The sequence below is a fragment of the Mollisia scopiformis genome, assembly GCF_001500285.1.
Source record: "Mollisia scopiformis unplaced genomic scaffold LY89scaffold_4, whole genome shotgun sequence".
NCBI classification, from domain to species: Eukaryota; Fungi; Ascomycota; class Leotiomycetes; order Helotiales; family Mollisiaceae; genus Mollisia; species Mollisia scopiformis.
The window spans coordinates 931,942-944,497 of NW_017263584.1; the positions used below are offsets into that span (position 1 = coordinate 931,942).

General features: G+C 47.8%; 3 protein-coding genes across 3 annotated transcripts; 1 reads left to right on the forward strand and 2 right to left on the reverse strand.

The window, feature by feature from the left end:
* Positions 1-3,402: 3,402 nt before the first annotated feature.
* On the reverse strand, positions 3,403-3,828 carry LY89DRAFT_576525 (uncharacterized protein; the record flags this gene model as incomplete). Its single annotated transcript, XM_018208842.1, has 1 exon — positions 3,403-3,828. A coding segment is annotated over one exon (426 nt), but the record flags the coding sequence as incomplete, so codon positions are not given.
* A 2,197-nt stretch (positions 3,829-6,025) lies between these two features.
* On the reverse strand, positions 6,026-8,590 carry LY89DRAFT_729350 (uncharacterized protein; the record flags this gene model as incomplete). The annotated part of the gene is made up of 4 exons (XM_018219372.1): positions 6,026-7,010; positions 7,066-7,713; positions 7,764-8,067; positions 8,182-8,590. 4 exons carry the CDS (start codon positions 8,588-8,590, stop codon positions 6,026-6,028), a joined length of 2,346 nt encoding a protein of 781 aa, XP_018076205.1.
* A 1,725-nt stretch (positions 8,591-10,315) lies between these two features.
* Positions 10,316-12,541, forward strand: LY89DRAFT_729351 (uncharacterized protein; the record flags this gene model as incomplete). Its single annotated transcript, XM_018219373.1, has 4 exons — positions 10,316-10,425; positions 10,478-10,710; positions 10,863-11,649; positions 11,698-12,541. Coding segments are annotated over 4 exons (1,974 nt in total), but the record flags the coding sequence as incomplete, so codon positions are not given.
* Between the last annotated feature and the right edge of the window lie 15 nt (positions 12,542-12,556).

Sequence of the window (12,556 nt, forward strand, 5' to 3'; positions counted from 1 at the left end):
TGCTTAGAATTCTAAGGTGAAGAGCTCTTAAAGAGAAGCTCTGAACTAATATACAGGTCTGAGGTCACGTGGTGCGGCCGCATCGGTCTAGCTGTATCGGACTAGCGCCAGGGCGCCAGGGCGCCAGTACAGCACCGTAACAATTTTCGCATTGTTAGTTGAACTTTTAAGCAGCAAATCCACTTTTAAAGCATAAAAGCAGGGGGATATTTTAGCTAAGCCGTAATAGTTTTAGCGTAATTCAAATATAGGCCCGATAATTAAAACAAAGAGAGTCTAGTGCGACACTCGTTTCGCTACCTACTATAAAATGTAGGTAAAAAATCAAAAATCATTAATAGTTAGAGATTGCAGAACGGGTAAGAATTAGCTCCGCTGTGATGACCCTGTACCTTGGGGTACAACCAAGCGAGGGTGCACAGCCACAAGTGTCAGGAAGTGGAGCCCGCTTAAAAAGGTTATCTATAAAATTAGCGACACTCAATCCGCCTTCTACTGTAGTCATGTGAGTAGAGGTATGAACTAGAGTTCTACCGCTCGAGTGGTTCACCTGATTTCTGTGGGTCGTTCTCCAACGCACCGACCGTCCGGTGATTCTTAGCCACAGTATCTACTTACAGTACAAACTTTTTTACTCTACGGTTCTTCGGCCTGCTCTGTCCCTACAAAACCTCAGCGACGGACTCAGTACCACGCTCAGGCTAACTCGATTCGATTAGGTGGTGGCAGGGGACAAAATGGCACACTTAAGCGAGTATAATGTGCCGGTTTGCCGTGCTCTCAAGAGATAAGGTGTGGAGCAGTTTTGCTTTCCCCGGCCTCTGTCACCTTCTATCATCCTTCCTCTCTCTCTTTCTCTCCACGCCTGTTAACTTGCGCCTATTAACTTGCGAAGTATGGCCCGACCAAAAGTAAACTTTTAGTACTGATTCCAATGCTTTTGAGTGCATTTTTATGGTGTGGAAGTTCATCAAATGGCTTATATACCGAGCTTTGGAGAACATCAAAAGTGTGACAGCACGGTTGGACTCAAGTACGTAGACGAGGAATCGATTAGGCTATCTCTTAGAATCTAAAGGTAAAGAGGAAAGAAAGGAAGGAAGCGCCGGAAGGCAGGGCATATATACAGGCGAGCGGTCACGTGAGTATTTCGTAGCGGGCACGTGACTCCATAACCGTGACAAAAAGACTCAATTTTTTAAGCTAACAAGGGAGAGAGACTAAAAGCTTTAGCCATGTGGATACAAGCCCATGTCAAGTGCTAACGGCATTAACACCGGCCCCTGGCGAGTGGAGACTGGCTCCCTAGTAAGTGCTGACGGCCCTTGGCGAGTGGAGACCGGCTCCCTAGTAAGTGCTCTTAGCCCTGGTCAAAGGAGAAGATCATGAGACTAACCCCTTCTTAAGCACATAATAAGGCATAATGATTGGTTCTTAAGGAGAGGAATACTCTCGCTTATAGCCTTGGCAAATTTTTTCTCGTATTTACCCCTAAAAAAGTGAAATTTAAAGTTTCGCCCATACAAATTTGGCACTTGTGCAATTGGCAAAATAGCAAAATTTTGGTGAGCGTGGTACTGAGTCCGTCGCTGAGGTTTTGTAGGGTGTCTTTGGCACAGGAAAATTCAATGGTAATGTCCGAATCCTTTAGTAGCTGCTGCAGGGAGGCATCCTCATATGCTCCTCGTTCCCCACCCCGCAGTTACCCTTTTTGCTATGATAAAACTCCGAGAGTGGTACTTTGTTGTGATGGGAAGTGCGGTATAGTTTTGTGGGTCTGACCATGACTTCAATACCGTAGACCAATTGTATGATCGCCTCCGCTGCGTAGCCATAACCTCCTCCTTCGATGGAGTCTGCATCCGTCGTTCAGCTATGTTCGCCCCATCTTGGCCCATATCATAATCAAGGAGTGGCCCTAGCTGTTCCTCCACGCCACATTGTCGACAGAGTTCCACACCTCGTTCATAATTGATCCAAACTCCTTGAGATTTACCGTATCCACCTTATATCTTCTCCTGTTCCCCGATTAGAATCTCTTTCTCTATGCTTTCTGCGCACTGTCTTTTGGCAAATCTTGCAACCTTTAGAACTTGCGTTGCATTTAACCAAGAATCTGAACTTCGGCGCAAAACTACTACCCCGTGGACTTCCATTTTATACATAAGGATCTTTGAATAAACAGCCTGTGGCTAGATGGAGTATTACCCTCATATTTTACTTTTGACTAGATGTTTTACGGTGTAGATTTAAGGAACATTTAGCTTTATATCTTCATTTGATGAACTAGGGTCACCCGCCAATATCCTAGATCTAGAAGAAACTGAGTCTACCATGCTTAAAGAGTAGTTCCGCTACTTATGTAGTGGGGATGTTAATACAAAATTCTTGTGAACGACATATACTCGTCAGAAGTCGTGTATCTGGTCTTTATCCTCGTTATCTTCGGGAGCTTCTTCCGCATTATTATCAGCGCTTGCGACAATCGACTGTTTGAATCTTTTCTTAGGCGACAATGGCGTGACTCTTCGTTTGCGCTTGCCTTGTTGGCTCTTCGGTGTACCGAGTGGTGCTTGTTGAAGCGCGTCTACCTCGACGATTCGCTGGTACCACATCTTGCAGTCTATATTAAGACTAAATAGACGAGTGTTAGCAATTGACAGTCAGAACCGTAAGTGAATAGCTATCGAAGAGCTAGGAAGTGCTTTCATACCATTGAATCTCAGATTCTATATTGCTACCTTCGATCTCATTCTCAGTATGACATCCGGGACAAGATGTCATAGACATATGTGGCCTACGAAACACCATGCTCATAGTCATCTTTCTACCTAGGAGGAAAATAGAATCCCACGAGGCAGTAAGATCAAGCTTCCTCTTTAAACTTGAGTCTTATATTGTGTATTCAATGTTCTCCACTTTCTTCAATCCCGGGACATTATGAAATCGGACTTCTATCACGGCTTGAAACGCGTCGAATGAATTGATAAACTCAGTATGGAATGGAGCGATCCGTCCGTGGGCATCCTCAAAGTACACAGATTGTTGACGATCAACTTGCAGAGGGAGTTTAAACTGGAGTGTCTGCATATCCAAGACCATCTTATAGATTTTCATATTCGTGTCGAGGACTTTGAGCATAACCAACTGAAAGTCTTCAACTTGCTGGCGAGTTAAACAAGATGCGATATTCTAAGAAATCATGCGAATGAGATCTGCCTGTGTGCTCAAAAGACTATGATTCTGCTTTGCCAAAGATTGTGCCTCATCGGTTGCCTTGTGGTGTTCCTTCGTGTCTATTTGGTGACTCTTCGCTGATTCCGTCTGCAACGCTGTGGCTGATCTACAATCCAACCTATACTTAGTTTCCACTTGTGCTATGAGGTGTATGGCTTTGATCACTCACAAGTGTATTGTCGCCAATAGAGTATTTATGGTCAAAGTGTGTCCCGTTATCTTAGCCTTCAACTTGTCAATAGCATCTTCTTGGCACATAGCCCATTGTATCTTATGTAAATTGGCTCGCCAACTCCACTTTGAGAAAGTCGTCTGGGCACCGAGCGTCGTGTTGAACTTCGCATTTCGCCTCAAGAAATCCTCTATACTCTCTTGACATTGCATTGTTATTTGCTCTAATGCGATCTTCTGTGAAACATGATAGTCGTCGACTTTGAGGAATCGGACTTTAGTCAATGCGCGTTCGAGATTCATTAGCTTGGTGATAAGACGTCTGTATTGCAGTTTGGCTCCACCGCCATCTTGTAGAGCTGTGACAAGATCTCTCACGAGGCCAATGCCCGCTATAAAGTCGCCAAAGGAGAAGCCGAAGGGACCACCATGTCTAGAGCGGCAGGAGGAACTCGAATTCTCTATCGGCAAAGTGCCAGAGGTTAGTATCACATTTAAATAGTTGTCAAAACCCTTCTTAGTGTACAGATACTGTATAATGTTGTAAATCGCTGTGAAATTAACAAGCTTGAGGGGCTGGAGTTATAGCGAGTCTAAGGCTGTGTGTTAGGCATCACTCTCGTCCAGTTTATTGCTGCCTCAGAAATATTAAACCGATATAATGTTGTTGTACGAATGTGGTTAGGCACGTAAACCGGAGCTGTAGCAAGCTGACTAACCGAAGCATGCTAGCGATGAAACCCAAATGGATGCTCCTGGATAATTGATAGAGTACAGCTCTGACCCGTGGCTTAGAGGAGATTCAATCCTTTCGAGAACAACTTTTATATCGCGGCAAGGGCATAAGTCATCATCTTAAACGTCATTTCAATAGCAATAAACTCAACCTATACTGTACAGTCGCTTGCAAAATCGGTTTCGCTTATAATAATTATGAGTAGACCTACATCGGCGTGGCTCGTTTGTCTATGCTCTTGGTCACCATAAGCATTTTATATGAGGGTGTAGAAGAAGAAAGGTTGTAGAAGTTGGAAACTATTTACATGTCCAGAGAAAGGGTGTTGCCAGCAACATGAGAAACCCAAGAGGCATGATTATGAAAAAAAAGACCACACCCTAGCCTACCAAGGTATTGTCTTAATCGGATGGGTAGCAAGAACATCCCCAAGGAAATCAGTAGTTCTATGCGGTAATAACAAGACAAGAGCAGCCTAGCTTAGCATAGGCGAAAGCAGAAGGGAGTTGGAGTTAGGCTGAAGAGAAGCTAGTCTAACATGGTAAGGTCAATAGTCGCTGACTGTCTCTTCTTACGCTGACTAGTAAATGGCTGATCGGTTGTTGAATGGCTTGCGGCGGCTGACATGGTATTCGTGACCAAGCCAGAGCGGCGTGCTTGACGCTGGAGAATCTGCACGTCGATGGCAGCATTAGTGGTTAGGATATGAGCCGTGGTCGGTAGAGGACTGAGACCCGCTCGACTGACTCGACACTGCTCTTGCACCACTTCACGATGCAGCCAGGGCAGATCAACGATGACAACCTCTCGCGCGCGCCAGATATCGGAACCGGTACCGAGCTTTTTAGCCGTGCCAAGAAGTATCAAAGGGTTTTTGCCATTTCTGTCTAGGCGATCCTCGGTGAACCGCTTGACAGCATTGTCACAGCCATTGACCCAGGGAGCAGCAAAGTTGTGGGGAATGTCCTCAGACAAAAGATACTAGAGGCACGAGTCAGTTTAGGACAGAGGAAGGGAGGTCGAGGGCCAAACCTGGTGAATCACTTCAGCTGTGGCACAAACGTTAGCCAATATCAGTCCTTTACAGGGAGTTCCATTAGGATTCAGCGGCGCCCGCTGTATAGACTTGTACCAGTCCCCAGTGATCCAAGCCAGCTTCGGAGATTGGCAACAGATATCCTTGAGGTGAAAGCCACGGTAGGGTGACTCCTCCACATTATCACGACGGAGTTGCCTCAACTCCTCTACTGTAAAGGTCCACCCGTGCTCCGCAGCGAGGGAAATAACAAGAGGGAAGGTTGCTGACATACGAAGAATAATGCTGCTATTGAACAAGCGCTTGTTGAGATATGATTGAGCGCCAGTTGGGGAACGATGCTGGATCATCAAATCAGACAAGGCTTTGTTAAGGGCGAGAAGCTGCTCCGGTCCGAAAGGGAATGATTTGTACAGTACCGTGTGCAAGGGCACAGAACCAATGGTTGGATAGGCGGGGAAGAGCCAAGGAGAGGTCTGTTGGCGCTTGATTAGAAGGAGTTCACAGCACTTGGACCATGCTGCTTCGAAATCCTTTTAGCTGAGCAGAGACGAGGAGACAGCCGTCTTCGGATGCGTAGCGTTATCTCCCATGCTAGACTGCACGAGAGCATTAAAGGACGAAATGAGGTTGCACAATGCCTTGATAGAGAGTTGTGTGCTCGAAGCGTGGAGAGGATCTGTAGGGAAGAACTTATCAAGCTTAGCCGGCACACGGGTGTGCGTGAAGTCTGCGTGATACATAGGGAACATGATGAGGTAAAAAACGAAGGTGGCCAATGTGGTTTCCCAGGGTGTGGCACTGAGAAAGGCGAACCACGTAACCCAGCCTTGGATGATAGTGATCTAGCGGAGGGCTCTCATCTGGGCCGTGGCCATAGTATAATCTAGGTGGAACTCATCACGACCAACGAGAGACCAGAAAACACGGGGATGATAGTTTTCCAGGCGCTTCTTTGGATCTGGCCACTCTTTAGGAACAGGAATGTGCTTGAGAAATCCATGCCGTGCTGGATCACGCTTTGCCATCTTCTCAGCCCACAAGGCCTTCTCTGCAGGCGTGGCTGGCCGGCCGAATTCCTGGACAACGTTCTTGAAGAAGGACTGAGGCATGGTGAGGACAAGCTTGGCGGTGGATTTCGGATTGGGATACGTAGGACCGGGCCCACCCCAGTTCGCCCATAACTGAGGCTTGGAGGAGTCGGGGCATCTGCGAGAGCCATGGGTCTTCTTGGAGACTTGTATGAAGAGCTCAGGCTTGACATTCCATTTCTTCCAAAAGGCGCTGTCAACATCGATGAATTCATCAAACTGCTTCTCCCAAGTCTGAATTCCCTCGTCGTTGTGGCAAAACATCAACGCTGGGCCCAGGTTGCCAAGGAAATAGCGGGTCAGGCTGCCGGGCACGCAGATACATTGGACAGGAAATTGATCCTGGGATGGACAGACTGAGCCTGGTGGCGCGTCTGGCGGTAGATGCTCACAGCCGCTCTTTCCAGCCTCGAAGAGCCGAACCGAGGATTCACAGATTCTGGCAAATAGGTGGGTAAGGTACACGAGTATAAATACCCGAGTCTTGCCAACACCAGGATCATCACAGCAAAAGGCACCTCCACAGACCCTAAAACGAACGAGGAGCCAAAATGAGCAGAGTAGCTGCTGGAGCCAAGCATGGTTGCCCTTCGTGCCCGGTAGTGGGATCTTTTGTCGAGGACTCGCCTGAACGTTGGTGAACTTATTGGCACCCGTATAGAGCTGACATGTGGCCTTGTATACCGAATGGGTCATGTTCTCGCAGCGCCGGGTAACTAGATCTTCAAGGTTCTGCAACCTGGCGGAGGAAGTTAGCATGTGACTCCTAGTATGGAATGGCAAAGGAAGCTTACATTTCGACTCTAAGATCATCCTCGTCCTCAAGCTCGGGTGGCACTGCTTCTTTCGCAAGGATGTCTTCTGCAGGCTCTTCTTCGTCATTGGTATCACTGATGTCACCAGTAACACCATCGTGCTCAGGGGGAGAGGACTGAAGACGCTTCTTCGGACGAGGGGTCGCGGAGTAGAGGTCGTCAGATTCAACATCGTCAGGGACACAAACCACGGGCCTCTTTCGACCACGTGAGTCGGGTACTCGATCCTCTTCTCCCGGACCGCTGGTGAGACTCGACTCGAGTGGGAGGGTCCCATCACTAGAGGTAGTTGGAGAGGGAGATGGGTGGCGAGAGCCTGCGGCAAGAGGATTATCACCAGAAGAAGATGCACTTGCTAGAGCGGCCTCCGTGGCAGCAGAAGGGTCCAGGCTCGAAGTCGGTGTGGCAAGGAGAGTTCCGCCGTTGGAAAGTCCTGGGGCAACGGTATTCTGAGGCTGTGAGGAGGAGCGGTCGAGGCCCGAAGCAGGGGAGTTGGGACTCGGTTCGGCTCCGGCTTCATTGGAGAGGTCGGTTTGACCCAGGCGTTCTAGAGCAGGTCGGAAGGGAAGCGCAAGAATAGCCGAACCCCGGCGCAGATAGGACTTGACATAAGTTGTCAGGCGAAAACTGGGAAAGTATTAGCATATGCAGTAGGGCAGGAAGAAGGGAGATCATACGTAGCGCTGGGCGAGGGGGGAGGAGGACGCTGAGGGCGGTGGTCCTCGCGAGCAAAAAACGCTTCACCATCATTCGTCCCTTTCAATCGAACCACGAAGGGAATGTAAGCTTGTCGGTATGACTGAGCGCGGGACAAGACCGACTCAAAAGGTGAAGGCCCATCAATGCAGCAGACAGTCTGATCGTAGATATTATACGACACAATCTCGTGTTTTGCCTCATCGAATGATGGGGAGACTACGGCAAGGAAATCACGACGCCATGTGTCGTAGGGGGCCTGGCGAGCGAGGATATTTTCCAAGTCTACCTTGGGAAGCAGATCAGATGGACAGTAGTGTGCGACATTCATTTTTCAAAGATGAGTAGGATGGTCGCTTCTGTAATTGATGAAATATATTATTTTCCAACTGAAGATACCATTGCGGTTAGTACCAGGCAGCAGATTATGAGGAAACTTCGAGGGCCTGAGATCTAGGGGAGAGGCGGCAGGAGTATTAGTGGTGGTCGGAGGAGGCTGGGATGGAAGACGACGATATGGGTTGTTGGCTTTCTTCGCATCATTTAGCATGGCTCTCCAAAGAGACTTGAGGAAGTCTGGTGACGCTCTGGAAAGGTCGTAGGAGGCCGAAAAAGTCTGGGTATTGGGCATGGATAAGAGACCATTGTCTTCGGAATAATGCGTGAATTGCATTCGGAAATGGTCGTAGAGAGCGAGAGGTATGCCCAGGCCTTGTGAGATCTTGATGGCATTCCCACCCGAAATAAGCTTGAGAATAGCTACATCCTTATACCATTCGGCTGGAGGTAGAGGCTCGACTGATGCCATGACGAGGATGTGGATAACGGAATTGACAAGCTCAAGAAGTGGTGGTGAAGGCGACGATAGGGGTGATGGAAGAGCTGTAAATCGTTAGCCAGTTGGAAGTGGGGGATAGAGGGAAAGGAGAGGGAGGTGGGCTGAGTGAAGCGTACAATGAAGGTGAGGCCAGAAATTGAAGTGTTTGCCTAATCCCGCATTAGCGGGAAGGAGTAAAAGGTGAAGGAAAACGAGGGTGATGGTAAGGACTGGACGCGATCCGTGCGTGAGAAGGTACAATGCTGGCGACAAATTGAGATGCTGTACCTGGCGTTGATGGCTCTTACGAGGGATACCGTGGATGGGAGGAGTATGAAGGGATTGGGCGAGAGCAGACGGGAAGAGGGGGTTAGATCTCTTTACGATTTTGCTAAGACACCAACGAACCGAGATCGAAAGTCGTCTCGGTGATCGAGAGCGGCTGTGTGCTGATAGTTCGGCTCGTCAATTCAGGTACGACGAGGATCGAATTGGGGTTGTGGAATGCTAAGGTAAGAGTATCGAAAAGAGAGATATGGTGAGTTGAAATTTACGAAAGACTGTTGGGGAAGAGAAGACGAGAGAAAGATAGACCGAGGTGGCAAGATCTGAGGGGAAGCGAATAAGAAAAGAAAAGAAGAAAAAAAAACGGGCGATATAATTGGTGATGTGAAGTTTCCATCTGCACTCGACCGAAGGTGAGCGTGTGTGGAGAAATTTCTGAGGGACTGGCGTTGGATGAATTAGCTAGACGAGCAACCACGCTCTAGATATAGTTGCGACGAAATGCAGAGACAATCATGGTCAAGGCATCGATTTAAGTTCCCCCTAATGAATTTGGAAGAGGATTAAAGGAGCTTTGGGAGGGTAGCCTTGAAGAGGGCGTCGAGGAAGCTGTTGCACACCAAGAGCGGGCAGTCGGAGACGCTAACAGCAGAGCGAAGCCAATCAGAATACTGGGGTGCGGGGACGGGCCGCATTAGAATGCTGATACAGTACGGCATACCGACGAAAGTACGCCGGGGATTCGGTAGCGAGTGCATGTGACTAAGATTAGTGTCAGAACACGTGCTGGGACTCATATAATCTCTTCCCTCCCTTTAGATTCTTGTACAGTAAATGTCGAAACCGGTGTCAGTCCGAACATTCAATGATTTCGAGTTCGGTCGTATATTTTTCTTGCGCTAGCGCTATCATGGCTGGCAGTAGCCTAGACCTTGTGTTAGCTTACTTGTCCTGCTTTTGAGTGCACGTGAAAGGTACATTTCTGCCTAAGGTTTCGCTACCGTCGGAAATAGGTTATCAATATCACGTGCTATTAATAAACCTTTTGTGAAAGACCGCTGAGAGTCTAATTTTGCGCACGGGCGTCAGTCTCGAACAAAGCTACACCTCCGAAAAATTTACAGTACTTGCTGTAGGACTACTCCAGCCAGAGCAATTCGTGGAATGCGTGTTAGCACACTACGAATGGCTTTACTAAGTATGAGCGCCAAGTGGCCAATCGCAGCCTCCTATGCAAGCTCGACGTGGCCTATGCATCAAGCCCAAGTCTGCCCAGCAGGGCGCAGGATCCAGCCTTGTGATGCTGAGCGCAGACGACATGGTCTGCGAAGCCAGCTAGGCAACCTTTTTTCATTCTCCTGTTTTCTCCATTTTCCTCTCTCTTAACCTTCCTTCTAGTGTGCTCTTGATAGAGCTGTGCTTGAAATCACGATGAGCTTCGGTTTCAGTCTAGGCGACTTCATTGCGGCAATCGAGCTTGCCAATAAGATCCGGAAAGAATTCGTTGACGCGCCGCGCCAATTCAAGGCTATTTCTGACGAGTATGCTATTCCGGCTACCTTTTGAGCAATGCTAACTCTTTTAATGGAACAGGGTCAGAAGCCTTTCGATCGTCCTCCAAGATATCGATGTTAACCTATCGAACCACCAAATCAATAATCAGCAAGAAACACACCTACAGGAAGTTTCCAGTAGCTGCCGAAATGTCCTAAACGAATTAGAGAAGACGGCGAGGAAATATCAAGAACTGGAATGCAAAGGTGGGAGTTGGAGTACAAAGGCGAAGAGGGTCTGGAAGCGACTCAATTGGGAGCCAGATGACATTCGTGAGCTTCGAGATCGAATCACATCGAATATCCTATTGCTTAATACATTTCTTGGAGGAAGATCAAGGCAACTTTATCCCATCCCTATATAATGAACATTTAATAACTGATCTGATATAGTCAAACAATAACTGAGGCAAAACGTGGCGTAGATCAACTGAATCGGAAACAAAATGATCAAGAACGATGCATTATTCTCGATTGGCTTACCACTATCGATTATGCTTCTCAACAAAGCGATTTCATCAATCGGCGACAAGCGGGGACTGGACAATGGCTTATTGATTCGGAGGAATACCAGACATGGGTGCACACGCCGAAGAAGACGTTATTTTGTCCGGGGATTCCCGGAGCGGGGAAGACTATCCTTACTGCGATCACTATCGATGATTTGACTATGCGGTTCCAGAGTGAGGCAGACGTTGGCATTGCGTATCTCTATTGCAACTTCCGGCAGCAAGACGAACAGAAGACCGATCACTTGCTTGCAAGCCTATTGAAGCAGTTAAGCCAGGAGAGAGCTTCTTTGCCAGATAGTGTGAAGGCCCTCTATGAAAAACACAAGGACCAACGAACACGACCATCATTTGACGAGATATCGAGAACGTTTCAGTCTGTGGCTATAATGTTTTCGAGAGTTTTTATTGTTATCGACGCACTCGATGAGTGTCGCACGACTGATGGCTGCCGAACCAGACTCTTAACAGAGATCTTCTTAGCTCAAGCTAAGTCAAGAACAAACGTTTTTGCGACCTCAAGGTTTATGCCCGAGGTTACGGAGAAGTTTGAAAGGAGCATTTCACTAGAGATTCGTGCTGGCGAAGAAGACGTGCGAAGATATTTAGAAGGCCACATGTTCCGGCTTCCAGGATTTGTAGTTCGGAATCCTGAACTACAAGAGGAAATCAAGACGAATATTGTTAAGGTTGTAGATGGGATGTATGTAATTTATTTCGAATACTAATCGGATCACGCTGACTCTGCTAGGTTTCTACTTGCACAACTCCATCTCGAATCCTTAGCTGGGAAGAGAGCGCCAAAGGCTATCCGAACTGCTTTGAAGAATTTGGCCACAGGATCTGGAGCGTATGATCACGCGTATGAAGATGCTATGGAACGGATCAATGGCCAGATCAAAGACCAGGAAGAGCTTGCTAAGCAGGTTTTGTACTGGATCACCTGTGCAAAGCGCCCGCTCACGACTTCGGAACTTCAGCACGCGCTTGCTGTGGAGATCAATGAGTCTCAACTTGACGAAGACAGTATTCCACAAACCGAAGACATAGTATCTGTATGCGCTGGTTTAGTCACAATCGATGAAGAAAGCAGCATCATTAGGTTAGTCCACTATACGACTCAGGAATACTTCGATCGAACATGGCAAGAGTGGTTTCCAAATGCACAGACTGATATTGCGACAATCTGTGTTACATACCTCTCGTTCGACAAGTTCGAAATTGGAATTTGCCAAAACGACGAGGAATTCGAAGAAAAGCTACAGTCGAACCAGCTTTACGACTATGCCTCACGTAATTGGGGATATCATGCTCGCGAGGCTTTTATATTAATCCCAGAAGTAATTAGCTTTCTCGAGAAAAAACCTCAAGTGGAAGCATCGAGCCAAGGACTACTAACCGCGAAGCGATGGCTAGGTCTCGTGGGATATAGCCATCAATTCCCGAAGCAAATGACAGGACTCCATTTGGCTGCATACTTTGGAATTGAGCCTGCCGTTAAGCTGCTGCTCAAGAAGGGCGCCGATATAATGGCGGCTGATAGTGGCGGATGGACGCCACTACACTGGGCCTCTAGGGGCGGGCACGTCGAGGTCGTCAAGCTGCTGCTC